A 25,363-nucleotide genomic window follows, 5' to 3' on the forward strand; every position below is an offset into this window, starting at 1 on the left:
CGGTGAGTGCTGGGCCACCACTTCCATTGGGCAGAGCTCCATGCCTGCAGGTATTCAGGTAAACAAACCCTCTGGTGTCCTGGCAGTGGTTAGCACTGTCAAGTCGCGTGTGGCTGGCCTGCTGGAAGTTCTCATCCCCTGGAATAAAGGAAGGGGCCAGGGAGATAGGAAAGCAGATGAGTCATTTCCTAAGATCCCTAGCTAGAATTCTCCAGGATCCTTTTCTGTCCTTAGAAGCCCTCTGAATGCTGGTTCCAACCCGGATAAGAAGCTCTGGGGCATGGATAATGGTGGCAGACTTGTGGAGTCAGTTGTGATGAGGTGAAAGGGTTCAAGTCAAACAAGGACAGCAGAGGGGCCAGGCCTCAGAACTGTCATGCAATGGGGAGCTGTGGAGGGCTACAGCTGGCTGACCATAGGGATGCTATAGGGAATGACTGGAGTGAGGGATGATTAGGACCAGGCTCATCCAGAAAAGTGGCTAGGGAGGAGCCAGTGTGGGGGTTGAATGAGGCTATCACCCTAGGGTTGGAACCCATGTTTCACAGTCACTGACCTCGGCTGTCCTTGGGAAGGCAGGGAGCAGGCATAGACACCTCCCAACATGAGGGCCAGGCTTCATGAACTGGGCTTGTTTAGTTTGGAAAAAAGAAGATTAAGGGGGGACATGATAGCGGTTTTCAAATATGTAAAAGGGTGTCACAAGGAGGAAGGAGAAAATTTGTTCCTCTTGGTTTCTGAGGACAGGACAAGGAGAAATGGGCTTAAAGTGCAGCAGGGGAGGTTTAGATTGGACATTAGGAAAAAATTCCTAACTGTCAGGGTGGTCAAATATTGCCAAGGGAGGTGGTGGAATCTCCCTCTCTGGAGATATTTAAGAACAGGTTAGATAGACATCTGTCAGGGATGGTGTAGACGGAGCTTGGTCCTGCCTTGAGGGCGGGGGGCTGGACTTGACCTCTCGAGGTCCCTCCAGTCCTATTATTCTATGATTCTATGATTCTATAGCAGGATAGAGACGGGAACAGAACTTGGGAAGCCCTGCCTGCCTCTAGGGACTTATTTCTCCTGGAGCCCCTGATAGATTCTGAAGCTGAGTTGAACAGGGGCCAGAACTTGTCTCTGCACCCAACTCTCTCTGCCCCTCCCCCCACACTTGGCTCCGGGCTGTGATGGGGCTGTGCAAGTATTGCTGCCCTTGGGACTGCTCCACTGGGACTGTAATGGCAGGGGCAGCGGCAGCAGCCAAAGGGTTCTAGAAGAACTCTCCTTAGGGCTCTTCGGCAATAACCACCCCACTCCAATCTGCTTCTCTAGCTCTGTGGCCCCTTCCTTTATTCCCTCTCTGCTCCCATCCGGCTTCGCTCATATTATTGGAGCTGCCTCCTTTATGCTCAAGGTTTAACTGATCAGCATATTTGGGGTTGGGAAGGAATTCCCCCTCCCACGCAGATTGGCAGATGCCTGGGATGGGGGAAGTTGCCTTCCTCCTCAGCACGGGGCATGGGACACTTGCGTATCTGGTGGATTCTCTTTAACTTGAAGTATTTAAATGATGATTTGAGACGTCAGTGACTCAGCCATAGCTTAGGGTCTATTTTACAGGAGTGGGTGGGTGAGGTTTTCTGGCCTGCGATGTGCAGGAGGAGGTCAGTCTAGATCATCAAGAATGGTCCCTTCTGACCGTAAAGTATTAAGAGTGGATTTTGCTTGATGTGGGCTGTGGCCTCTGAGCTTGCTTCCCAATCCTGAGATTTTGGGGGGTGAAGAGGTGAGCAGGGGAAGGTCTTATAATGCCACTTGAATTTAGCTTTGTGGATATTGTGGCACGGGCAGTGGCTTGGGCTAGTCACCAGAGTCAAAGCCCACCTGATCCTGGGTGGCTAGCTGCCCACACCACTGTTTTAGCATGCTAGCTTGAGCTGGGTTCTCATAAGTCAATTCACCTGCGCTGCAAAACACACCTCCCAGCTGCAATGCAGGCCTACCCTGAGGCTTTATAAGTGGCAGACTGCATGAGACGTGAAAGTGGATTGGGCCTAGCAAGTACCCATTTGGACCCTGCTGCTAGTCTGTAAAATAAAAGGTGCAACAGAGAGGAGCCACAGGTGAAAAGAGTTTACTGGGGACTGGATTAGAGCATCTGTTTTGAGCCAGAGGAGCATAGAGAATCAAAGTACTGCTTAATTGATTCCTGATCATTTGAGTCTACTCTGGACAACTGGCAAATGTTAGGCCTTAGTTCTTGTTCCAGTCCAACAAAATTCACCCATCCTAACTAAAAGGTCAGCTCAGGTGGACAGCTCTGGCCATTCTTATCATGAATCTCAAGGTGGTGTTCATACAGTTCCAGCTCCTGGACCCAAGTGCTCACAGCAGAGTCCCACCTTCCCTTTTTAAAAAGGAAGTGTCTAGGCCTCCTGACTATAGAGAAAAGTTGGGAAAGTGTGATGCAAGGGCACCCTAAAAGTTCAGACGTCAGAAAGCAAGAAACCTCGTTTTTGTTAATTTCATTATTTCAATGGATCTGGTTGGTGATCTGTTGATAGCTTGAGGTTGGCAATACAGTCTACGGTACTTCTTCCCAACCTACAAGTGAAAGGGAAAGGGAAAGGTCCCTCTCCTGGCCTCTCTGCTGTTTGAGGCAGTTTTCCTCTGGTTGTATTTATTGTGGCAACAAAATTTGCTCCCACATTCATTATGACTTTGTTTTGCCTGGTGAGTAATATGAACCATATAATGACCCTTTTCCTGTCTTTTTCCAAACAACATTCCTAAGGACAAAGTCAAATTAAGATAGGCACCTTCAGCTACGTTAATTGCATAGCTGAAGTCGAACTAGCTTAATTTGGCTTTTGTTGCTATCTATACTGCAGGAAGTCGAAGGAAGAATACTCTTCCCTTGACTTCTCTTACTCCTTGTGAAAGTACGGTAACTGGCATCAACCAGAGTGCCCCTCTTGCTTCAAATTAGCTGTCTTCACTAGACCTCCAATTGTGCTGGAAGATCGACAGCAGCAGCTTAGATCTTCCTTGGTAGCATAGACATACCCAAACAAAGCTGTCAGGTCTGCAGATCCTGATTATTTTCTCTCTCAAATCCCTTTAACATTCCACTAACTGGGAGGAACCCTCCCTAAATTATAGAAGTCAGACTTCTGTTCTCTGGGAAGTCCACCTTGTGTGCGACAGCAGCTGCAGAGACTCCTTTCCTTCTAGGAAGTTGTGCATAATATGAGAATTAAATAAGGTTACATTATGGTTGGGAACACCAAGGCTGTGTCCAGACTCCATGCCTCCGTCGACGGAGGCATGTAGATTAGCCAGATCGGAAGAGGGAAATGAAGCCGCGATTAAAATAATCGCGGCTTCATTTAAATTTAAATGGCTGCCCCGATCTGCCGATCAGCTGTTTGTCGGCAGATCGGGAGAGTCTGGACGCGATGCCCCGACAAAGAAGCCTTTCTTCATCGACACAGGTAAGCCTCGTGAACCAGGTTTACCTGTGTCGATGAAGAAAGGCTTCTTTGTCGGGGCATCGCGTCCAGACTCTCCCGATCTGCCGACAAACAGCTGATCGGCAGATCGGGGCAGCCATTTAAATTTAAATGAAGCCGCGATTATTTTAATCGCGGCTTCATTTCCCTCTTCCGATCTGGCTAATCTACATGCCTCCGTCGACGGAGGCATGGAGTCTGGACACAGCCCAAGAGGAAAAGTCAAGACTATCAGCCAACTAAAAAGGAAAAAAACAGAAAAAAACCCACCTGTTATGAGCTGTGATAATTTAATTAAAGCCAGAGACTTCTGTGTTCCTCCCCCCTCTACTGCAAATGGCTTACAGATGTGTAGGTCCCAGTCTCAGAAGATGTTTAATTCATTTTAAAGTGCTGATTGGGAGATAAGTTAATACATTGTTTTATTTTTCCATTTTTTTCTTTTTGTTACTGGAACAGATCAGTAGTTTCATTCCCAAAGTAATGCAAGTACAGCTCCTTGTTATTTTACTGGTGATATTAGAGCTGTAATGAGTTTCAGGTGATTTGAATTCCAGTGAAATAGCCAGCTTCCGAACTCTGAAAAACTCATTTCACTACCTGGTTTTCATCTGAGGAAACTGCTCTGTGGATTATTACTCCCCTTCCCCCCAATTTTATAAGAAACAGTTGCTAGTGGATGTACAATTTAAAACCAAAAAAAAGTTAAGCAACAATGTGGTTTTCAACCTGGGGTCTGTGGACCCCTAAGTGTCCACAGACTATGTCTAAGATTTCCAAAGGGGTCTGCACCTTCATTTGAAAAGTAATATTATCCCCAAATGAAAAAAAATTGAAAACCCCAAGTTGGCTGTATAAATAGTCCCTGCAGAATCCCTGGAAGATCAACAAACTTAGGCCTTATCTAAACAGAGGAGTTGTATGGATATAGTTAAAGTAGTACCCGCTTAATGTGGATGCAGTTAGACTGGCAGAAAATGAACCAGTAACCCACATTAGCAGTTGTGTTAATATAACCACAATGCTAAAGAAAATCACATCCCTAACAAATGAAGTTCGTATATTGGTACAAAAATTGTATGTCTGCCACCTCTCAGAATGGGACATAAATTGCTGAATTAATGACCCTTTCTGAAAACATCCTTGCACCACATATTTCCCATTTGTAACTGGAGACAGTACAAGCAAATTAATAGCAACAGCCTCAGCCAAAAATACTTGGTACATTTGACTTAGGTCTGTAGGTATGTTTCCTAAGGCATAATCTGGTCCATTAATACTATAAGGCTGTGTCTAGACTGGCCAGTTTTTCCGGAAAATCAGCCGCTTTTCCGGAAAAACTTGCCAGCTGTCTACACTGGCCGCTTGAATTTCCGCAAAAGCACTGACTTCCTACTGTAATACTATTCTGCTCCCATTCAGGCAAAAGCTTTTGCACAAAAGGGCCAGTGTAGAAAGCTAAGATTTGTTTTTTGCAAAAAAGCCCCAATCGCGAAAATGGCGATCAGAACTTTTTTGCGGAAAAGCGCATCTAGATTGGCATGGACGCTTTTCTGCAAAAAGTGCTTTTGCGGAAAAGCGTCCATGCCAATCTAGACACTCTGTTCCGAAAATGCTTTTAACGGAAAATTTTTCCGTTAAAAGCATTTCTGGAAAATCATGCCAATCTAGATGCAGCCTAACAGTGTATAGGATTGTTCATATCATCATTCTGACAGGACTGATCATTAGGGAGGAATGAACCTGAAGACATTCAGATTTGGGCTCTGGTTGCAAAGTGGCAAGGTTCAAGTTTCAGCATTGGGTTGTGACATAATCATTAGAATCTGCATTTTGAATGGCATCTGAACCGGTCTGTTCAGCCCTCTAATAACAAGTCATGACATTTCACAATAAAATGATTCCCTTGAAACAGATTCATTCTGTGTTTTATGTAAACAACTAATTGCTCTGCCAAGCTTGCATCATTTCTGCAACACTACTAGCAAGGAAGTGTTCTCTGACACACAGTGTAGACATGACATTCCATGGGTTACTGACGAATGTTTAATACACAAAAAGAGGGTTGCACAGTGGAAAGGATACCTTCCATTTAAGTAACAGAAGTGTTTTCAACACTTGTCAAAGTGCTGTTTATGAATCTGATTCTCTCAGCTCAATTCTCCCCTGCCTCCAAGCTCCTCTTGTCATGAGGGGAGGAGAGCTCCTTTATAGTTCCCTGATTCGACACTAGCCAGACCCAGCAATTGGTAGAGCAGCCTACAGTTCTTGCATCAGTTGAGGAACAGTGCTTGCACAGGAGCTTGTTGCTTCTGATATAGGCCAGTAGGTAGCTCCCCTCCACAAGGGGAATTTTCTAGGGAACATTTATGATCATGCACTTTCCACTGCCTGGCTATATCTACACTCACATCTTCTTGCGCGAGTAATATGCAAATGAGGCTAAGCGTTGAATATCACCAAGCCTCATTTGCATAACTAGTGAGCCGCCATTTTTTTCAGAAGAGGCTCTTGTGCAAGAAGGAGCATCTACACTGCCCCTTCTTGCGCAAAAAAAACCCTCTTGCGCAAAGCTGTTCTTCCTCTCAAGTAGTAGGTGTAACAGCATTGCGCAAGAGGCTTTTTCTTGCACAAGAAGGGCAGTGTAGACAGCACCATCTTGCGCAAGAACCTCTTCCGCAAAATGGCGGCTCATTAGGTATGCAAATGAGGCTCGGCGATATTCAATGCTTAGCCTCATTTGCATATTACTCGCGCAAGAAGATGCGAGTGTAGACATAGCCCCTGAGTAGTACAAAGGATCCAGGAAAATCAGGGCCTCTAGTTCATTGGCCAGCAACCTGTTTGCACTCTCCATGCTTTATCATTTAAATAAAACTTACTAACAGGACTCAGAATGTAGCTCTTCAGGGCATCTGCCATCTCTTTGCTGTGTATAGCACAACTGGGTCCTGGTCTGTGACTGGGTTTCTCAGGTGCTGCCAAACTACAACTAAAGAACAGATGTAAGGCCTTGTCTTGGAAGCTGCTCAGTACCTTTGGAACTCCCCTGGTCTTAGAATCATAGAATCGTAGAGCTGGGAGAGACCTCAGGAGGTCATCGAGTCCAGCCCCCTGCCCAGAGCAGGACCAATCCCAACTAAATCAACCCAGCCAGGGCTTTGTCAAGCTGGGACTGAAAAACCTCTAGAGATGGAGAGACCATCACCCCCTAGGTAACCCATTCCAGCGCTTCCCCACCCTCCTAGTGAAATAGTTTTTCCTAATATCCAATCTAGACCTCGCCCACTCTAGCTTGAGACCATTGCTCCTTGTTCTGCCATCTGTCACTACTGAGAACAGCCACTCTCCATCCTCTTTGGAACCTCCCTTCAGGAAGCTGAAGGCTGCTATCAAATCCCCTCTTCTCTTCTTCAGACTAAATAAGTCCATGTCCCTCAGCATCTCCTCGTACGTCATGTGCTCCAGCCCCCTAATCATTTTGGCTGCTCTCTGCTGGACCCTCTCCAATGCGTCCTGGTCCAACTGCGTTAACTAGTACTGGTGCTAAAGGCCCCAATGACCATATGACAGCCTGGGATAGCTGGGTATGGGATTGCCCCAACCATTCCTCCTTTACTGTCCAGAAAGTATGTGATGAATAGTCTTTTACAGCTGTTCACCACCACCCAAAGGTCTCCCTCTGTTATAGGGGTTCTTTGTGTACAGGGGTCCTTTGTGGGTCCAACTGGCTATTGGGCATTTTTAGTTTGGTAAAAAACTTTCTAATGCACTGGAAAAAGGATCTAAAAGTTCTCAGCAAATTCTTTATGCTAAATACCTTGCATATTACCACAAATACCCTCAAAAGGCACTATCTAGCTGAGAAGTTTGCTTAGTTGGAACTGATTGTTCTGATGTGATAGGTGCTTTTGAATGCACGGTATAAATTTTAAAGCACAGAGAAATAAATGTAAATAGACATATTTGGAACCAAAGGAGTATTGTGTATATTTTAAATAAAGTGGTATGTCCTCTTCAGTAGACCTTTTAATTAGGCTATGTCTAGACTGCCCCCTCTTGCGCAAAAAATATGCAAATGAGATAGTGTGGAATATAGCTGTGCCTCATTTGCATAATTAATGAGGCTCCATTTTTACACAAGAGGCTTTTGTGCAAAAAGGAGCTGTCTACATGTCTTTTTTGTACAAAAACCCCCACTTGTGCAAGAACCATTCTTATGCATTTTTTTCAGGAAGAACGGCTGTTGTGCAAAAACCTCTTGTGCAAAAACGGAGCCTAATTAATTATGCAAATGAGGTGCGGCGATATTCCATGCTTCGCGTCATTTGCATATTTTTTTGCGCAAGAGGATGCAGTCTAGACATAGCCACAGGGTTTGGTTAGATTTAGATTTAGCAGCTCCATGAATACCATTCTTTTGTCATTTCCTGCCTGTCTGGCACCCAGCCTAGGTTAATGCTATTATCATAGGTGCACCTGTAGCTCACACACATAGTGGATGTGGTTCACTGTACCATGTAGTGGCACTTAGACCACTTGCAGTGAGAGATAAGAATGAGTGAACTCTACAGCCTAAGTTAAGAGGCAGTTGGCTTTATAGCTCACGTTGTAGCGGCTTCTACTCTAAGCTCAAGGTCCCAGGTTTAATCTGCCGGGAGGTGGTTACACACCTTCAGAGCTTTTTCTCATTTTGTCTAGAGTTCTGACTACTTGTAAGAATTAAAAATGTCTTTTCATACAAGCATGATTTTTAATCACTATCTAGATCAGATCACTCTTGAGATTAGATTTTATTAGAGCCAGACCTTTGCTTTCTTCTGGCTGCAATTAGATGCTTCTATTATTTGGATTGAAATAAGAGGTTGATCTCTTTATTGCTATGATCATTAGCATGTATATCACAGATTTATAACAGTCAGTGAAGCAACTGTCTCTACTGCCAGTGATTTATTTTTACTGAATTTTCATGACCCAATCCAAGGATAGTGATATACTGCTGTTAAATTATTTGGTTCCAAGGTTTAGAAAGAAGGGCAATATGTAAGCAGAGGCTCAGCTGCTGATTGAACTAAGTGGAAGGCACTGTAAATCCAACAAGTCTTTACTGAAGACATTTAAGCTTCATCTAACTACAGTTTCTGCTGTGTCAGGAATAAGTTTCAACCATGTCCACTCCTTTCCCCACTGGGAGGGACAGGGCAGGGCAGACAAGGAGCAGAATGCTCCCACCTCCACCCCCCAGCCCTGTCAGAGACCTGGCATGCAGCTCTGAAGAAGTGAAGTGGGGCTGGTAGTTCTGTTCCTTTTACCACAGAACTCTGCCCTGCCCCCCAGTCCTGTACATAGACAGCTCCTCCTTTCTCCATTGGCTCCTTTTCCCTTCATCTGTCATACTGCTCTGAGTCCCATCTCCTCCCAGGTAATATGCAATATGGGGCAGGGGGTGCAGCAGAGGAGAAGAAGAACCTGGGTGTCCCGAACTAGGGGCAGGGTGGAGTTCTGAGGAGGGGGGCATTACGTGGAGAGTCACATGGCCCTCCTCTTCCTATGCCAGCAAAATCTTTTGTTTACTTGCACCGCTGGAGGAAGTACAAGGAGAAGGGTTCAACAGAGGAGGCCTCAGAATTTCTACTGAGAAAGAAGGGCAATTGCTAGTTATCTTATGTGCCTGTACATGATCACAAGAAGCCTGGGAAACAAACAGGAAGAACTGGAAGTCCTGGCACAGACAAGGAACTGTGATGTGACTGGAATAACAGAGACCTGGAGGGGTAAGTCACATGACTGGAGCATTGTCATGGATGGGTATAAACCATTCAGAAAGGACAGGCTGGGTAGAAAAGGTGGAGGAGTTGCATTGTATGTAACAGGGCAGTATGATTGCTCAGAGCTCCAGTATGAAACTGAAGAAATGCCTGTTGAGAGTTTTGGGATTAAGATTAGAGGCCAATACGACAACGGTGATGTCATGGTGGGCATCTGCTATAGACTACCAGACCTGGAGAACGAGGTAGACAATGTTTTCTTCAGACAACTAACAGAAGTTTTCAGATCACAGATCCTAGTTTTCATGGGGGACTTCAATCACCCTGACATCTGCTGGGAGAGCAATATAGCAGTGCGCAGACAATCCAGGAAGTTTTTGGAGAGTGTTGGGGACAATTTCCTGGTGCAAGTGCTGGAGGTACCAACTAGGAGTCAAGCATCTATTGACCGTCTGCTCACAAACAAGGAAGACTTGTAAGAAGTAGAAGTAGGTGATAACCTGAGCAGCAGTAACCATGAGATGGTAGAGTTCAGGATTCAAACAAAAGGAAGAAAGGAGACTAGCAGAATGAGAACACTGAACTTGATACAAGAAAACTTTGACTCCCTCACGGAATTGATCCGAGGATTCTCTGGGAGGCTGAGGAAGAAAGGAGTCCAGAACAGCTGGCTTAGCTGTATTTTAATGAAGCCTTATTAAGGGTATATCTAGACGACATCCCTCTTGCGAAAAAAGGGATGTAAATTAGACATATTGAAAGTTCAAATGAAGCTGGGATTTGAATCTCCTGAGCTTCATTTGCATAATTGCATCACAGCATTCTTTCGAAAAACGATATTTTGGAAGTGAAACTGTGGTATAGGCGCAATTCTTTTGAAAAGAAAAGCCTGAGGAGTACAGGATCTTTCTAAAAGGCCTTTTCTTTTTGAAAGAACTGCATCTAGATCGCGTATTCACTTTTGAAACAGCGTTTTTTGAAAGAACACTGTGACACAATAATGCAAATGTAGCACGAGAAATTCAGATCCCGGCTTCATTTGCACTTTCGATATGTCTAATTTGCATCCCTCTTTCGCAAGAGGGATGTAGTTTAGACGTACCTTTTGAGTGCAGGTACAAACCATCATGGTGTGCAGAAAGAATAGAAGAGATGGCTGGTAACTGGCTTGGCCTAAATGAGAAATCTTCGGTGAGCTTCATCACAAAAAGGAGACTTACAAGAAATGGGAACTTGGGAGGAGTATAAAACTAGGGAGGAGTATAAAAATATTGCTCAAGCATGCAGAGATGTGAAGTATAACAAGAAAGGTTTCTACACATACGTAAGCAGCAAGAAGGTCAGGGAAAGTAAGGGACCCTTCTGAATAGGGAAGGCAACCTAGTAACAGATGAAATGGAAAAAGCTGAAGTACTCACTAATTTTTGTGCCTCGGTCTTCACAGACAAGTTCAGCTCCCAGACTGCTGCACTGGGCAGCACAGTATAAGGAGGAGTTGAGTAATCCTCAGTGGTGAAAGAACAGATTAAGAACTATTTAGAAAACCTGGATATGCACAAGTTCATGGAGTCAGATCTATGCATGAGGGTGCTGAGAGAGTTAGCTGATATGATTGTGGAGACATTGAAAACTCATGGCGATCAGGGAAGATCCCGGACAACTGGGAAAAGGCAAATGTATCTGTCCATCTTTAATAAAAGGGAAGAAAGAGAATCTGCGAACTACAGACTCACCTCAGTCCATGGAAAAATCATGAAGCAGGTCCTCAACAAATCCATTTTTGAAACACTTGGAAGGGAGGAAGGTGATCAGGAATAGTCAACATGGATTCACCAAGGGCAAGTCATGCCTGACCAACCTAATTGCCTTTTGTGATGAGATAACTGGCTCTGTGGATATGGGGAAAGTGGTGGATGTGATATACCTTGACTTTACCATAGCTCTCGATATAGTTTCCCAAAACATTCTTGCCAGAATGTTAAAAATGTATGGCTTGGATGAATGGACAGGAATCTGGCTAGATCATGAGTCTCAACAGATAGTGATCAACAGGTTGGTGCCTAGAGGGTAGCATGTATCAAGCAGAGTGCGCCCGGGCTCAGACTTAAGGTCAGTTTTGTTCAACATCTTCATTAATGATCTGGATGATGATATGTATTGCACCCTCAGTATGTTCGCAGATTACACTAAGATTCAGGGTGAGACAGATTTGCTGCATGGTAGGGATAGGGTTCAGAGTGACCTAGACAAATTGGAAGATTGGGCCAAAAGAAATCTGATGAAATTCAACAAGTCCTGCACTTAGCATGGCAGAATTCCATGCACTGTTACTGGCTGGGGACCAACTGGCTAAGCAGCAGATGTCCAAAAAAGGACCTAAGGATCATAGTAGACAAAAAGCTGGATATGAGTGAGCAGTGTGCTTTTGTTGCCAAGAAGGCTAATAGCATATTGGGCTGCATTAGTAGGATCATCGTCTGCAGACCAAGGGAAGTGATTATTTCTATTTGGCATTGGTGAGGCCACATCTGGAGTGTTGCACTGAGTTTTGAAGCATTACCCCATCACCACTACAGAAGGGATGTGAACAATTTGGAGAGACTCTAATGGAGGACAACAAAAATGACTGGGGCGGGGGCTAGGGTGCATGATTTATGAGGACAGGCTGAGGGAACTGGGCTTATTCAGTCTGCAGAAGAGAAGAATGAGGGGGAATTGATAGCAGCTTCAGCTACATGAAAGAAGGTTCCAAAGAAGATGGAGCAAGGCTATTATCAGAGGTGGAAGACGACAGAGCTAGAAGCAATGTCTCAAGTTGCAGTTGGGAGAGGTCTAGGTTGGATAGTAGCAAAAACTATTTCACTAGGAAGGTGGTGAAGCACTAGAATGGGTTACCTAGAGAGATAAGAAATCTCCATCCTTCTATGATTCTGTGATTTCTCTGTTTATACTCCAGTTGTCCCAATCCAGTTATGATACTGTTCCAATTTGAAGTGTTAATAAGACTTAACTTTTATTTATCCAGGGCTTTACTATTGGTCAGAGGATGTTTTTAAAAGAGAATTTGGCCTACAAAATGGAGCCATATTGTAACCAAATTCCTCAGCACAGTTTTATTTGTAGGGTAGATGGTACTTACCTTACTATTGCAAGAGACAACTTGTTGCTTGGAAAACAAACCACCTACCAGATTAATTACGTTTACTTTTAGGGCCATGTGAAAGAATTTCTTGTGACCGAATTAATATTTGGGTTTAAAAATATCATAGCAGACTTACCCAGTGCTGCCCATGTCCTTTGCTCATGGGTCTGATGCTCTGGGTGGTGCAGAAGTCAGGGCAGGGCATTGGAGATGTGGGGGCAGTGCAGGAGGCTGAAGGAGGAGGGGATGAGAGTGAGGATTGGGAGATGAGGAGGAGCTCAGGATGGGGTCAGTCCTGATCTACATAGACATTTTCTCCTCCTCCAAACCCACCAGCTGCCAGGGGCATTTTCTCTCCTCCCACCTCCCACCCTTGGCCGCCAGGGGCATTTTCTCTTCCCTCAGCTCTGCCCCCCAGCCACCAGGGGCCTCCCTCACACCACTGCTATGGCCAAGGCTTGCGCAGTGGGGAGCATTTGGGACAGGCAGGCTACTTGCTTCGAGTGCTGGCAGGCAAGATGGTGGAACCCCAGCTCCGTTGTCCACTCCCTTGGTGGTATGGATGTCCCCAGTGGGAACTCTGCTGTATAGGTCTCCCCTGCAGACTCGCTGTCCCTAGTGTCGCATCCCTCCGGACAGCAGCCCCTCCCTTTGCATGTTATAGAAAATAGTCCTTTTCCCAGGGCTTCCAGTTGTCCTGGCACAACCAAACCCCAACCTTCCTTTAAATTAGGAGAAGAGCAAGCTGCATACCAAATTTGGTGGCCCTAGCTCCTAGGAGGAATTCTTGAACAACTCACTTGCAGACAGACACACTCAAAATATATATTTATTTTATATATAAAAATATATTTAAATAATTGACTAGTGACTACATAGTCAATTTCATGTTTACAGTGCAAACTAAACCCCCTGCTTCCAAATTATTCTGGCCAGATGGACATGAGTTATTAAAAAAAAAAGCTTGGATAAAGGGTATTTTTTGATCCAAACATCAATTTTAATATGAAATTGTAATATGTGTCTTACAGAAGAATAAACACTCATCACAGAAAAGTCAATTAGAAAGATGTCTAACTGTGTATTTCTGATTATCCTATCTTCTCTTTCTGAGCACAGATATCTTGGAAGTCTAGCAAGTGTGGTCACTAAACAACACATGCAATGGCTGTGGGATTTCAGTGGAAGGAAGCCCTTTTGGATAGGCAAGTATACAAAACATTTTGTAAGTATGATTGTCCCCTGGAGGGCACTAGTGCCTTTATATGGGCTTTCCTTGGGAAATGTATAAAAGGGAATGTGTAAAGCACCTATGCAGTTCTGCATATATTTATTTTAGAGAGGTATTTCATCTTTATTCTGCCCTCTCCTGGATGCTGAGTTTAATGTTAGTGCAATTCCAATGACCTCAGTGGTTCAAAGCTGTTGTAATGGAATGGAGAATCAGGTCTAACAAATTTTGTGAGTTCACATATTCCCATCTTTGCACCTTGTCTAGACTAGGAAAACAAGATATGTCTTAATATGTTAGCTAATATTATTTTAAACACTGTTTATGTGTTTGGGGTGAACCAACTAACGTTTTAACGGTGATAAGCTATACCTGCACTATGTGAAATGAAATGCTTAAAATTATTAGCCAACATCTTTTCAGATATGAAATATTTTCTTTGTCTAGACAAGGCCTGTATGAATGTTAAAAAACTGACAGTAATGTATTTTTACAGGGAGGTAAAATTTGAAGCTGCATTCTTGAACAGAATGTGCTTACCAGGAACATGAAGGGCACATCTACATAGCAGGGCTAAAGCTGAAATTGGTTATGCAACTTGAGCTACGTCAATTGCATAGCTTAAGTTGAAATAGCTTAATTTAGCTTTTGGTGCTGTCTACACAGCAGGAAGTCTGAGAAAAAGCACTCTTCCTCTGACTTCCCTTACTCCTCATAAAATAAGGGTTACAGGAGTCAGAGTTAGAAGTCTTCCAGTTCGCCATTATTTTGACATTATGTCAAAATAACTGCTTGTAGTGTAGACACGGACTATGTTATTTTGGAGTAACTGACATTATTCCAAAATAACACTGCTGTGTAGACATACCCCAAGAAAACTGTTGGACATAAAGTATAGAAAAATGGATAGAGATTTTTTTGGGATGAGTGATAGTGAGGGAAAGGATGCAGTCTCTTTCCTCAGAGGGTGCTGGTTGTCCTTCCAGAAGTTACACTGTACTTTACTTGCAGTGCTGGTATGTTCTCATAGTTCTCACTAGAGGAACAAAATAAGAGTCTTTCTTTTGTAGCAGGAGCCTTCAGACTGGAGGTGAAATGCATATCACTGACTTGATCTTTTTTATTCATGTTAGGCTTGAATTACCATGTCAATCCTGGCCACTGGGAATGGAATGGAGGAGAACCTGTCACCTTCACAAATTGGAGAAGAAGACCATCTCACGGTTCAAAGCAAGGAAAGAATTGTGTTTTGGTACAAAGGCGAGGAAACTGGCAAGCAAAAGACTGTAGGAAGGGTAATCGGCATAACTATGTCTGCTCAAGAAAGCTGTAAATAAAATTGACACTCATCCCCATCTGGCCTTTCTTGTGCACAGAATGAGTAACTTCTATATTTGCAGTGTAATGAGGGTATAAGTGTAGACAAAAAAATTCATTATTATCAAGGTTTATTTTTATACTCCTATTGTGATATATTTGTGTCAAATCAAGTGACTGTGGTAGTAGCACTGTGCTAAGCATAGCCAGAAAGTGGTGGGCAAATAGGCTTGTACTAGAGAACGCTTCAAATTCAAGCACCACTAAGGTCCAGAATATTTGGCTCTTGGTTTTGGTTTGAGCTCATTAAAACAATAGAAGCCACTAAATTCAGACTTGAATCCAATTTCAGTTTTCAAACACCTCCAAAGTATTTGGATTTGTCACTTGTTCTGAAGAGATGCCCATAGACTAAAGCCTTAGATCTTATACCTAACTGCTATTTATATCTATTCATTTATTTTAAAACAAAAATAAACTAACACAACAGTCCACTTGCAGGTTCCATGATTGGTGAATGTAAATTGTCTGTTGAATTCAGCCACAATAAAATCTACAGTTCTATTAGCTTTCTTTGTCACTTGCAGTTATAAGGAAAGAAGGAGAAGAGGGGCGGGGTAACAGGCTTATCTGCCAAGTGAAGTCTGTTTCTGATACTGAGGTGCTATTAGGGATCTTAGTGCTTCTGTCATTGTTGTCCTAGCATAGCACCTGATCCAGAATTCACTGGAGTCCATGGGAAGAATCCCAGTGAGAGTTGGATCAGGCCCACTGTGCAGAACTGCCGTGGGGAAGGAATTCCGCTTTTGTCTTTTCCCCACCTTGCCCACCTGCACAAGTCCAGCCATAATCTAAGTTCAAGGACTTTAGCTCCTAATTGGATCTGCCCACCTGGACCCAAATGCAGGTATAACACTTACAGATCTGGCACCTTTTTACAAATTTAAGTTTATTTCTTACAAAGTTTTTAAAAACTCAGAATTTAATTGGAAGAAAAACTGCTAGAAAAATAACTTCTTAATGTTATTACTACTGCATACGTACTGTACTCACTATAGAGTTGCTTTGTCTAATGAATCTCTCAAAGGAACCTTTTTGCCTCAATACCTAACCAAGGGTACGTCTACACTACAGCACTAATTCGAACTAACTTAATTCGAATTAGTTAATTCGAACTAAGCTAATTCAAACTAGTGCATCTAGACCTAAAAACTAGTTCGAATTAGCGTTTTGCTAATTCGAACTAGCATGTCCACATTGAGTGGACCCTGAACCAAAGTTAAGGCTGGCCAGAAGCAGTGCCAGCAGGGCATCAGGTTAGGACTTAGTGTGGAGCTGCTGCCTCAAGCTAGCCGAGGGCTGTGCTTAAAGGGACCCGACCCCCACCCTGGAAAGACAGTTCTCAGGGTTCCCCGCTTGCTTGTTTACCTCGATGAGGGATAGCAAAGCAGTCCTGTCTTGGAGTGCCCTGAGTGTCCACACTTGGCACATCACAGCACTCGGCCATCAGCCCGGCTGCACTTGCCGCAGGCTGCCATCCAGGGGAGTCAATCGGGGGGCTGCAGGAGAGCTTCCACCCCAAGGAGCCCGCAGAGCCACCCCAGTCCTCCCCATCGGGGGCTCTTACCCCATTCCTCCCTCTCCTCCTTCCATTTACCACTCCCTAGCCCCCCTTCCTGATGTAAAAAATAAAGGACACGTGTTCAAAAATAGAAACTCTCTTTATTTAACAAAACTGGGGGGGGGGGGATTAACCTCTGGGGAGACTGGGAAAAGGAGGTGGGAGAGGGGAAGAGAGAGGGTGGAAGAGGGGAGGGGGAAACCTGGGAGGAGGGAGCTGAAAGGGGGAAGCCGGGGAAGAAGAAGGAGGAGAAGTATAAAACTATGGTACACCGTATCTTCAGTACAGTGTACAGACGTGGTCTCATCACCTCAAAAAAAATTTTTTGGCCTTTGAAAACACCAAATGAAATGAATGGGTAGCAGGCTTCAAACTAATAAAAGAAAGTTCTTCTACACAAAGCAAATAGTCAATCTGTGGAACTCCTTGCCACAGGAGGCTGTGAAGGCTAGAACTATAACAGAGTTTAAAGAGAAGTTAAATAAAGTCATGGAGGTTGGGTCCATGGAGTGCTATTAGCCAGGGGGTAGGAACGGTGTCTCTGGCCTCTGTTTGTGGAAGGCTGGAGATTGATGGCACGAGACAAATGGCTTGGTCATTGTCTTCGGCCCATCCCCTCCGGGGTAGCTGATGTTGGCCGCTGTCGGCAGACAGGCTACTCGGCTAGATGGACCTTTGGTCTGACCCAGTATGGCCATTCTTATGTTCTAAGCTCAGGGCTCAGGGAGGGGGGTCTCACTGAACCACCTTGATTTTCATGCAAACCTGCTCCTGGGTTCGCATGTGGCCTTTAGTGGCAAGGCTGGCAGCTATCCTGCCCTAGACGGCCACTTTCCTGTGCCTAGTGCGGAGGTCGTGGACATTGGAGGCCTCCCCCCAAACCTCAATGAGATCCACGATCTCCGCACTAGACCAGGCGGGCGCCCACCTCTTGCGGCCCCAGGCAGGCTCCTGGGAGCCACCAGCCTGGTCCCAAGAAGAGGCAGAGATCTGGGTGGCAGCGGGTGGCTGGCTCATGCTGTGCCAGGTGCAGGGTCTGCTGGCTAGGTGCTGGCAGGCTTGCACCTGGCACGAGCACTGTAGCTAGACCGTGGCCCTTTAAGGGCTCCGGGGCCGGGAGGGGGGGCAGAAGAGTTTCCCTGGTTTGGCCAGAGTGGCCACCAGGGCAAGCTGGGAAGGGCTAGCCTCCCACTAGTTTGAATTAAGTGGCTACACAGCCCTTAATTCGAACTACTTAATTCGAACTAGGCGTTAGTCCTCGTAGAATGAGGTTTACCTAGTTCGAATTAAGCGCTCCGCTAGTTCGAATTAAGTTCGAACTAGCGGTTTGCATGTGTAGCGCCTATTAAAGTTAATTTGAACTAACGGCTGTTAGTTCGAATTAACTTTGTAGTGTAGACATACCCCAAAGGACATCTGAGGTGAATAAAGCAGTACAGTGAGAGGATAAGTCACTCAAGCATGGAAGACCTATAGAAGGCCTACCATTTAAACTCCCCAATATGGCCATGGGGAGGAAAGGGGAATAGATGAGTAACTTCTCAGGGTGCATCTGCACAGCATCCTTACCTTGAAATAAGCTATGCAATTTGCGTAGTTTATTTCAATGTGATTTCGAAATAAACCGCTATTCCGAAACATCCCTTAATCCTCATGGAATGAGGTTTAGAGGGAAATTGGAACAGCACACCCATTATTTTGAAATATATTTTGAAATAATGGGCACACTTTCAAGACATGGAATAGCTATTTCAGGATACCGGAAGTATCCCGAAATAGCACCACAGTGTAGACATACTTTCAGAGAGCATCTGCACCTCAGAATTCAGAGGAGGGGAAATCTGTTCCAGCTTGGAATAAGACAACGTAGATGGGGCTGTTGAGCCAGGCAGAAGCAGGCCATGCATGACCAAATTTAATCACCTCATCTATCACCACCTTGGGAGAACAGAAGGGTAGCAGTAAAGATGGCAATAACTTGTGCAGAAGACTGTGCCAGCAACCTTGCTTCTTTTTCTGTGGTTTTGTATGCATCCGTGTATGTAAATTCCATCACCCATCCCACTTAGTTCCCTCTGCTAATCTTAAGGCTTTGGACCAGGAGAGATGATATTGTACAGTTATGCTGAAATCCAAGAGAGGACAAAGACCATGGGTCAAATCCTGCCATCCTTATACAGGCAAGCTCCCCCTCCTCCTCCAGCAATCTCAAAGGGAGTTGTGCATGAGTAGGGGAGGATTTATCCCTATGTTTGTGTCATACTCTCATTTAAACCAGCCTTATTTACCGTTATTGAAGAGGATTTTAATATGGCTGCAAACTATGTATGCTTAAAAGCCTCATTAGATTTGTTTCCCATACAATAATTCAACTAAAAATCTTGTTTGCAGAGTATTTTGAATGTTTAGATATATGAACCGTGTTAATCATTTCATAGTATCTGAATGTTCTTTGGGCTTTCCCTAAATTCAAGGATAGAATTGAATACCTTTGTATTTCCAGGTTCAAAGAATGTAATGAATGCAAAGCAAGTTAATGAGAAGACTGGATGGCTCAAGGGATTGATAGTGGGAGGGATATAGCATGTTTCCATCAGTCACTGGTTTGAATATATTCCCATGTGAGAAGTGACAGAAAGACACCATCTCAAGGATGTTCAATGAACTATGGGCCTGATCCAAAGCCCACTGAAATCACTGCAGTTGTTTTCATTGACTTCAGTGGCTTGTGGATTTGATTCTCTTAAAGATTATAGGGTATGAGGTTGTTCAGGTCTCAGAGGACAAACTTGTCACCAAAAGTTCTGAGAGTCCTATGCAAAGGTCTAAAACTGAATGTGTGTGGAAGATAAATTACTAGTCTCGCCAGACTACACCTATTCTGTGAGTAAACAGAGGATTTAATTTGCCCCAACTGTCCAGCCAGCACCTTTCACAAATGTAAAAAAAATGTGCATAAAAGTTCAATGAAAAAAATCATTCCTTGGGGAAGAACCTGTTTTATTGAATTTATGTTAATCGGTATATAATAAATTTTATACAGATCAAGTTTGCCATTTTAAAATATTAATTTGGAAACAGAAATCCAGAAGAGAATGTTTCAATTCCCTCTAGTGGGCACTGCATCTGTGAAGATTATTTACATTTTGATTCATGTTCATTCTTTCTAAATACTAGAGAGAATTATGGATATGGGTCTCTCAGTACAGTGGTTCTACCTTATTTAAATAGCTGGACTGGTGCTAATCTAATATTCATATAAAAATAGTGTGTTACATGCATTATACGTTACTGTTAAAATTAAATATATGCTGTATACTAATAAAATCAATTGTATATGAAATACCCAAGTATTTCTTCTTGTAACAGAGACTGTGGTGATGAGCATATTCAAAATGTGTTTAAGTGATGATCAAAATGCATCTGTTGTAGACTATATACAGCTATTGAAATCGGTTTTCCTTTAATGTGTCTACCTCTTTTGGGTGCATACATTGGGTTTTTATTGTGGGATTACCAGTGAATATTCGACAGCATCTGTTTTTTAAGCAGAAGAGCACTGGGATATTTATTTTAGGAAATAAATCCAAGGAAGGGCACAAGTTTTGCCAACAGATATAAGAAAGGAAAAAATGAGATAAAGGCATGCTGTCAAGTTAAAAATCACATTTAAAATTTGATTGATAGATTCATAGATTTTTCAAGCGAAAGAGACCACCTTGTGATCATTTGTTCTAGCTGCCTGGATAACACAGGCCATAGAAACTCACCCAGAAATTCCTGGACCATGTTTGAACACCACAAATCAGCTGTTCCAGCTCTGGGAAGGAGGGAGAGGAGTAGAGATGAAGCACGAATCAGCAGCATCAAGGTGCTCCAAAAGTGCTGAGAGGGAGGAGTAGGCAGTGTGGCGCTCCAGTGTACCAGTGTATGAGAGGTACATGGGGAAAGGGGGAGACAGGAGATGTCTGGGCTGCAGGTGGAACCCCAATTCACTATTCTTGGCTGCCCATCACTGATGTAAATTTAGTGCTGTTACCAATAACAAAATACCGTTTGCTATAACATTACCATTACGCCAACAACAAAAACTTCTGCTATAATAATAATTCCATGGCATCATCATCTTACAGATGCTTAGATTATGCTGGAAATATTTTCTAGCTTTTTTTTCAGATTGTTTAGAGAATTTTCACTGCTCTCTTTCATCTTTCATGTACGTGAGGGATTCTTTCAAGATTTTAATTTCTCTCAAACTAGTCCAGATGCCTCGCTTTCCCCCCTTCATCTTCTACCTCACAGTAAGCCAGAGCAACCTATCAACTGGTTAGTATGATTTCCAGCTCTATACAGAATGTGGGTGAGATTCTCAGTTTAATGATATATAGATTCTGTCTCCAAGTGTTCTCAGAAGATGCTATCATATGTGGACATTCACACAGAGCCTAATAGGCTGGGACACATAGAACTAGACATGCGTCATCTCATGGATTCTTGTTGCATCAGCAATCCCAAGCTGTCCATGTTGATTTTCACACTATTTCCTTTATTGATATCTAGCAGAAAATATAATAAATTCTTCTGGTGCTAACAATATCAGGTGAATTCTGTACAATCCAAGCCTACTGAGGTGTTCAGGGCAACTGCCTCTTCCTAATACACCAGTAACATTTTTGCTTCTCAGAAGCAAAAGGTCCCAACAAATCACGTATATTTTAATGCTGCACAGCCTCTTACAGTGATATTAGGACTAAACTAGCTTCAATACCCAGGTTACACTAATGCTTGCCATTTTCATTCTTTACTTCAGATATGCTGAATCACAAAATGGATCTCACACATTTTATTTATTATAAATAAATATTGATTCTACATATCTCCTAACTTCTTTCTGAATTATTTTTGTTGTCCCTCTCTCCATCTTTCCCTCTTATTTTGCAGTAGATTAAGAGCTATATTACTTTCTCGAATATTTTTGTGTAGATTTTCCCACAGCATTGGGTTTTATTACTATATGGCAAGACTAAAGAACCAACACATTTAAAACACTAATTCTATTGGTTCCATTGTATGTAGAGGGCAACATTTTTAAATTAAATGTTGACATCAGTTTGGAATGCTGGTTTTATTCCTGTTAGGATAAGCACCCTGGCTGTGTCTACACTGGCCGCTTTTCCAGAAAAACTTGCCAGCTGTCTACACTGGCCGCTTGAATTTCCGCAAAAGCACTGACGATCTCATGTAAGATTGTCAGTGTTTTTGCAGAAATACTATGCTGCTTCCGTTCAGGCAAAAGTCTTTTTCCAAAAAACTTTTGCGCAAAAGGGCCAGTGTAGACAGCAGAGATTTGTTTTCCGCAAAAAAGCCCTGATCACGAAAATGGCGATCGGGGCTTTTTTGCGGAAAAGCGTCCGTGGCTAATCTAGACGTGCTTTTCCGCAAAAAGTGCTTTTGCGGAAAAGCATCCTGCCAATCTAGACGCGCTTTTCCGAAAATGCTTTTAACGGAATACTTTTCCGTTAAAAGCATTTCCGGAAAATCATGCCAGTATAGACGTAGCCCCTGAGAAAAACAATATAAAATTAGTATGAAAATCTGTTATACAAATAAAGAATCTCACTACAACAGAAATAGGTCATGTATATAAATTTTAAGGTGTAAAAGCCACCAAATTTTTTGTCCTGTTATATGTCTCAGAAGCCTATTGGTTAATTATTGTAACTGTTTTATGAAAGGCAAATATGTGACACTTTCTGCCTTTTAATAAACCTCAATAAACTAAAGAAAGAGAGTGGGTTTTGTTTGGAATGCATTATAATTGGGGAATGTAGTATAAAATAGTAATTCATTATTAATGAAGTCTTTAAATTGGTTCTTTAAAGGTTTTATCTAGCTACAAGTTTAAAAATGTTGTTCATAATTTATACTATGATGACCCTATTTAGCTCAACAGAAGGAAAATAATTCCCACATTGACTAAGAATGTTTAGGCATCAATTGGCATTGTAACTAATTACTCAGTTTATGTCCATGATTACTGAAAAAACCCAACCTCTGAAGCAAATGAATAATGATATTTTCATTTACAAAGCTCTTGTCATCTGTAGATCTCTTAATTTTAAAAGTCTGGAGATCATTAATGGTGACTAATTCAAGGTAAAGTGGTGCACTGAAAAATAAATTGATATGCAGTGAAAGTCGTTTGAATCTGAGCACAGTATTTAGCTCACAAAATGTAATATCCAAAATGGAGTGAAAATACTCATTATCCAAATACTAAAACAGAAAAAAATGTGTATATGTACGTGTGTGTATATATGCAGATACTAGTTATTCCATACAGTTGTTGTCTCAAGGAGTAAATTTGTAAATATTCTCTTTGGAATTTTCTGGGGAAAGTTATATTTCCTTCTGCAGGGAGGAGCTAAAGGAATTAAGGACTGAGCGTAGACCCCTGCATTGTATTAGCAGAGAATCAAATAACTAGATGCACTGGCCTGGAACTCAGGTAACATGAATCCGTTAGCTCTGCTACTAAAGAGCTGATTATTTCAGTTTAGTTTCTGCAACACTCTTTTTCTGCTTTGTTTTTTTTAATAACATAAGCACTTCTGGGGATTGTCTGTAAGTACTTCACTGTGACTAGCACACTGGAGTCCTTATCTCAGTTGGAGCCGCTAGATGCTACTGAACTATAAATAATTGTAACAATAAAACAGCATAATGCACAGCATGTATGCAATACTTTGCTTTTGCTCATTTATATGTTCTTTGCTGACCGTCTTTTTGTTGACCTCAAGAGGAGTTGGCTCAGGACACACAATCACACACACACACACACACACGTTCTCCTGCAAACTTGCATGTGATTGTCTTTAGGCTACTCATTTGCATAAAATTGTGTTCACAAGATAAGATTAAAGTTTGACATTTTCAAACTGTTTTAGGGCTATCCCAGCCTAAACCAAAGTGAAAAAATTGCTGTGCGGGTGAAAACTCCTTTTTGTCTCCTGTTTTAAACATTAGTATGTTGGTCAAGATACAAATATATCTAGTCCAAGTCTGTAGCCAAGTGACTAATTGTTAAAAAAAAAAGATTTTTAATGTCAGAAAATGTGTTTAGTAATTGATGGTTACTGTTCAACATGCACAACACCAGCGAAATGTTGGTACATTATTTTGGTTAAAGTTATTAAACACTAAAAATAGGAAATTAAATTTAGAATTGTACGTTTATAGAATGTCTTTACTAAAGCGCTCATTTAACTTTTCTACATTTGAGTTAGCCCAGCTCAGGCAACCATGGCTGCAGTTGAGCTGCGATGGTCACACAAGTGTATCACTCATTAGTGTATGGTAAGAGTTCTGCAGGCATATCACATGGGGCTTTGTGCTGTAGTAAGCAGAGGCAAGCTACGAAATTTTCCCAGTGAATTGTGGCAAAACGTGTTTTTCTGGACATGTGGAATTGTGGAAAAGCACTCAGGACTAGCAACACTCTGGAGGCTCTAGCCTCTGCCCAAGCTACAGGCTATTCCCATTACCTTTTGCAACTAATGAGTTGTGCTACCTTAAACTGAAGTTTATAGGCCCTAATGGGCTGGCTAATTCAAATTGGGCCCACCACTATGCTTGAGTTACAGGATTTTGTGTGTGAATGGTTAAGAAATTTGGGTAACATTTGAATTATAATTCAGATTAACCTTGCAGTGAAGATGTCTGAATCTGAAATAGCTTTGCATCAGTGATGTTGTAATGCACATACATAGCAACAATAAATGCTGCAAGACAGTGCCCCATAAAAACTTTATAGGGCAATTAGTTTAGTCCAATTAGAGAGCAATAAACTAGCCTCTCTGAGGTGAAAGACAAATAATGACATGCATTTAGCATGATAAACTAGGTCTTTGACACTAACATTCACTTTGATTTAAGCCAGTCTCACACTTTTATTGATATTCAAGTGGAATCAAGGATGTGTACAATAAACACAGGTACTAAAATGTCAAGTATTGTAGTTCATCTTCAAAACTAAGAAGTGTTATAGCGTATAGGCATGTTGGAAATACCTGTCAAGGACAATTTTTTTCTTACTCCTGAAGCTTGCATAAAAGTAATTTTGAATTCTTTAGACATTAAGGGCACGTCACCACAGCAGGGCTAACATCAAAATAAGATATACAACTTGAGCTACTTCAATTGCATAGCTTAAGTCTAAATAGCTTATAACTTCAGTTATTCCGATATAACTTAGTCCGTGTCTACACTACAAGCAGTTATTTTGACATAATATCAAAATAATGGCGAGCTAGAGGACGTTTTACTCCAACTCCTGTAACCCTCATTTTATGAGGAGTAAGGGAAGTCAAAAGAAGACTTGGACTTCCTGCTGTGTAGACAGTGCCAAAAGCCAAAATAAGCTATTTTAACTTAAGCTATGCAATTGAAGTAGCTCAAGTTGCGTAGCTTATTTCTGTGTAGACGTGTCCTTAATGTCTAAGGCATTTTAAATTAGTTGATAGATCTAAATTAGGCATCTCATTTGAAAATGTGTGTAGGTATCTCTCTGTAAGTCTATAGTTCTAGCTTCATGTTTTGAATTAGTGTTATTTTTCTTTTCATCTCTGATATTCCATCACAAAAGGACGTCCTTTTTTGATTCTGCTGTGATGGTATGAAAGGCTATGTGAAAAAAATATAAAGTACATGTTGAGTGAACTAATAAACATTCAAGAACTTTTCCTCATTTCCAGACTACAGCTAAACAACTTATCCAAACATTTTTCC

At 42.4% G+C, this 25,363-nt stretch overlaps 1 protein-coding gene and 1 long non-coding RNA gene across 9 annotated transcripts in view; one reads left to right on the forward strand and one right to left on the reverse strand.

Annotated features, from left to right (window-relative positions):
* FREM1 (FRAS1 related extracellular matrix 1) overlaps positions 1-19,919 on the forward strand; it is a 118,409-nt gene extending 98,490 nt beyond the window's left edge. For 5 of the 7 annotated variants that reach the window (XM_006117829.5, XM_075931549.2, XM_014570840.4 and 2 more), the window contains 2 exons: positions 13,527-13,612; positions 14,772-19,919. In XM_006117829.5, the coding sequence (XP_006117891.3) occupies positions 13,527-13,612; positions 14,772-14,971 (286 nt within the window). In that variant the 3' untranslated portion in view covers positions 14,972-19,919. The remainder of the gene's footprint in view (positions 1-13,526; positions 13,613-14,771) is intronic. The other 2 variants (XR_012904626.2, XR_001367860.4) reach the window with 1 other exon arrangement.
* Positions 1-25,363, reverse strand: part of LOC149524129 (uncharacterized) — a 95,378-nt gene that overhangs the window by 55,201 nt on the left and 14,814 nt on the right. For both annotated transcript variants that reach the window (XR_016349848.1, XR_016349847.1), the window contains exon 3: positions 12,544-12,638. This is a non-coding gene — a long non-coding RNA (uncharacterized LOC149524129). The remainder of the gene's footprint in view (positions 1-12,543; positions 12,639-25,363) is intronic.

Source organism: Pelodiscus sinensis, chromosome 6 (assembly GCF_052426305.1).
Source record: "Pelodiscus sinensis isolate ZL-2025 chromosome 6, ASM5242630v1, whole genome shotgun sequence".
Taxonomy (NCBI): domain Eukaryota; kingdom Metazoa; phylum Chordata; order Testudines; family Trionychidae; genus Pelodiscus; species Pelodiscus sinensis.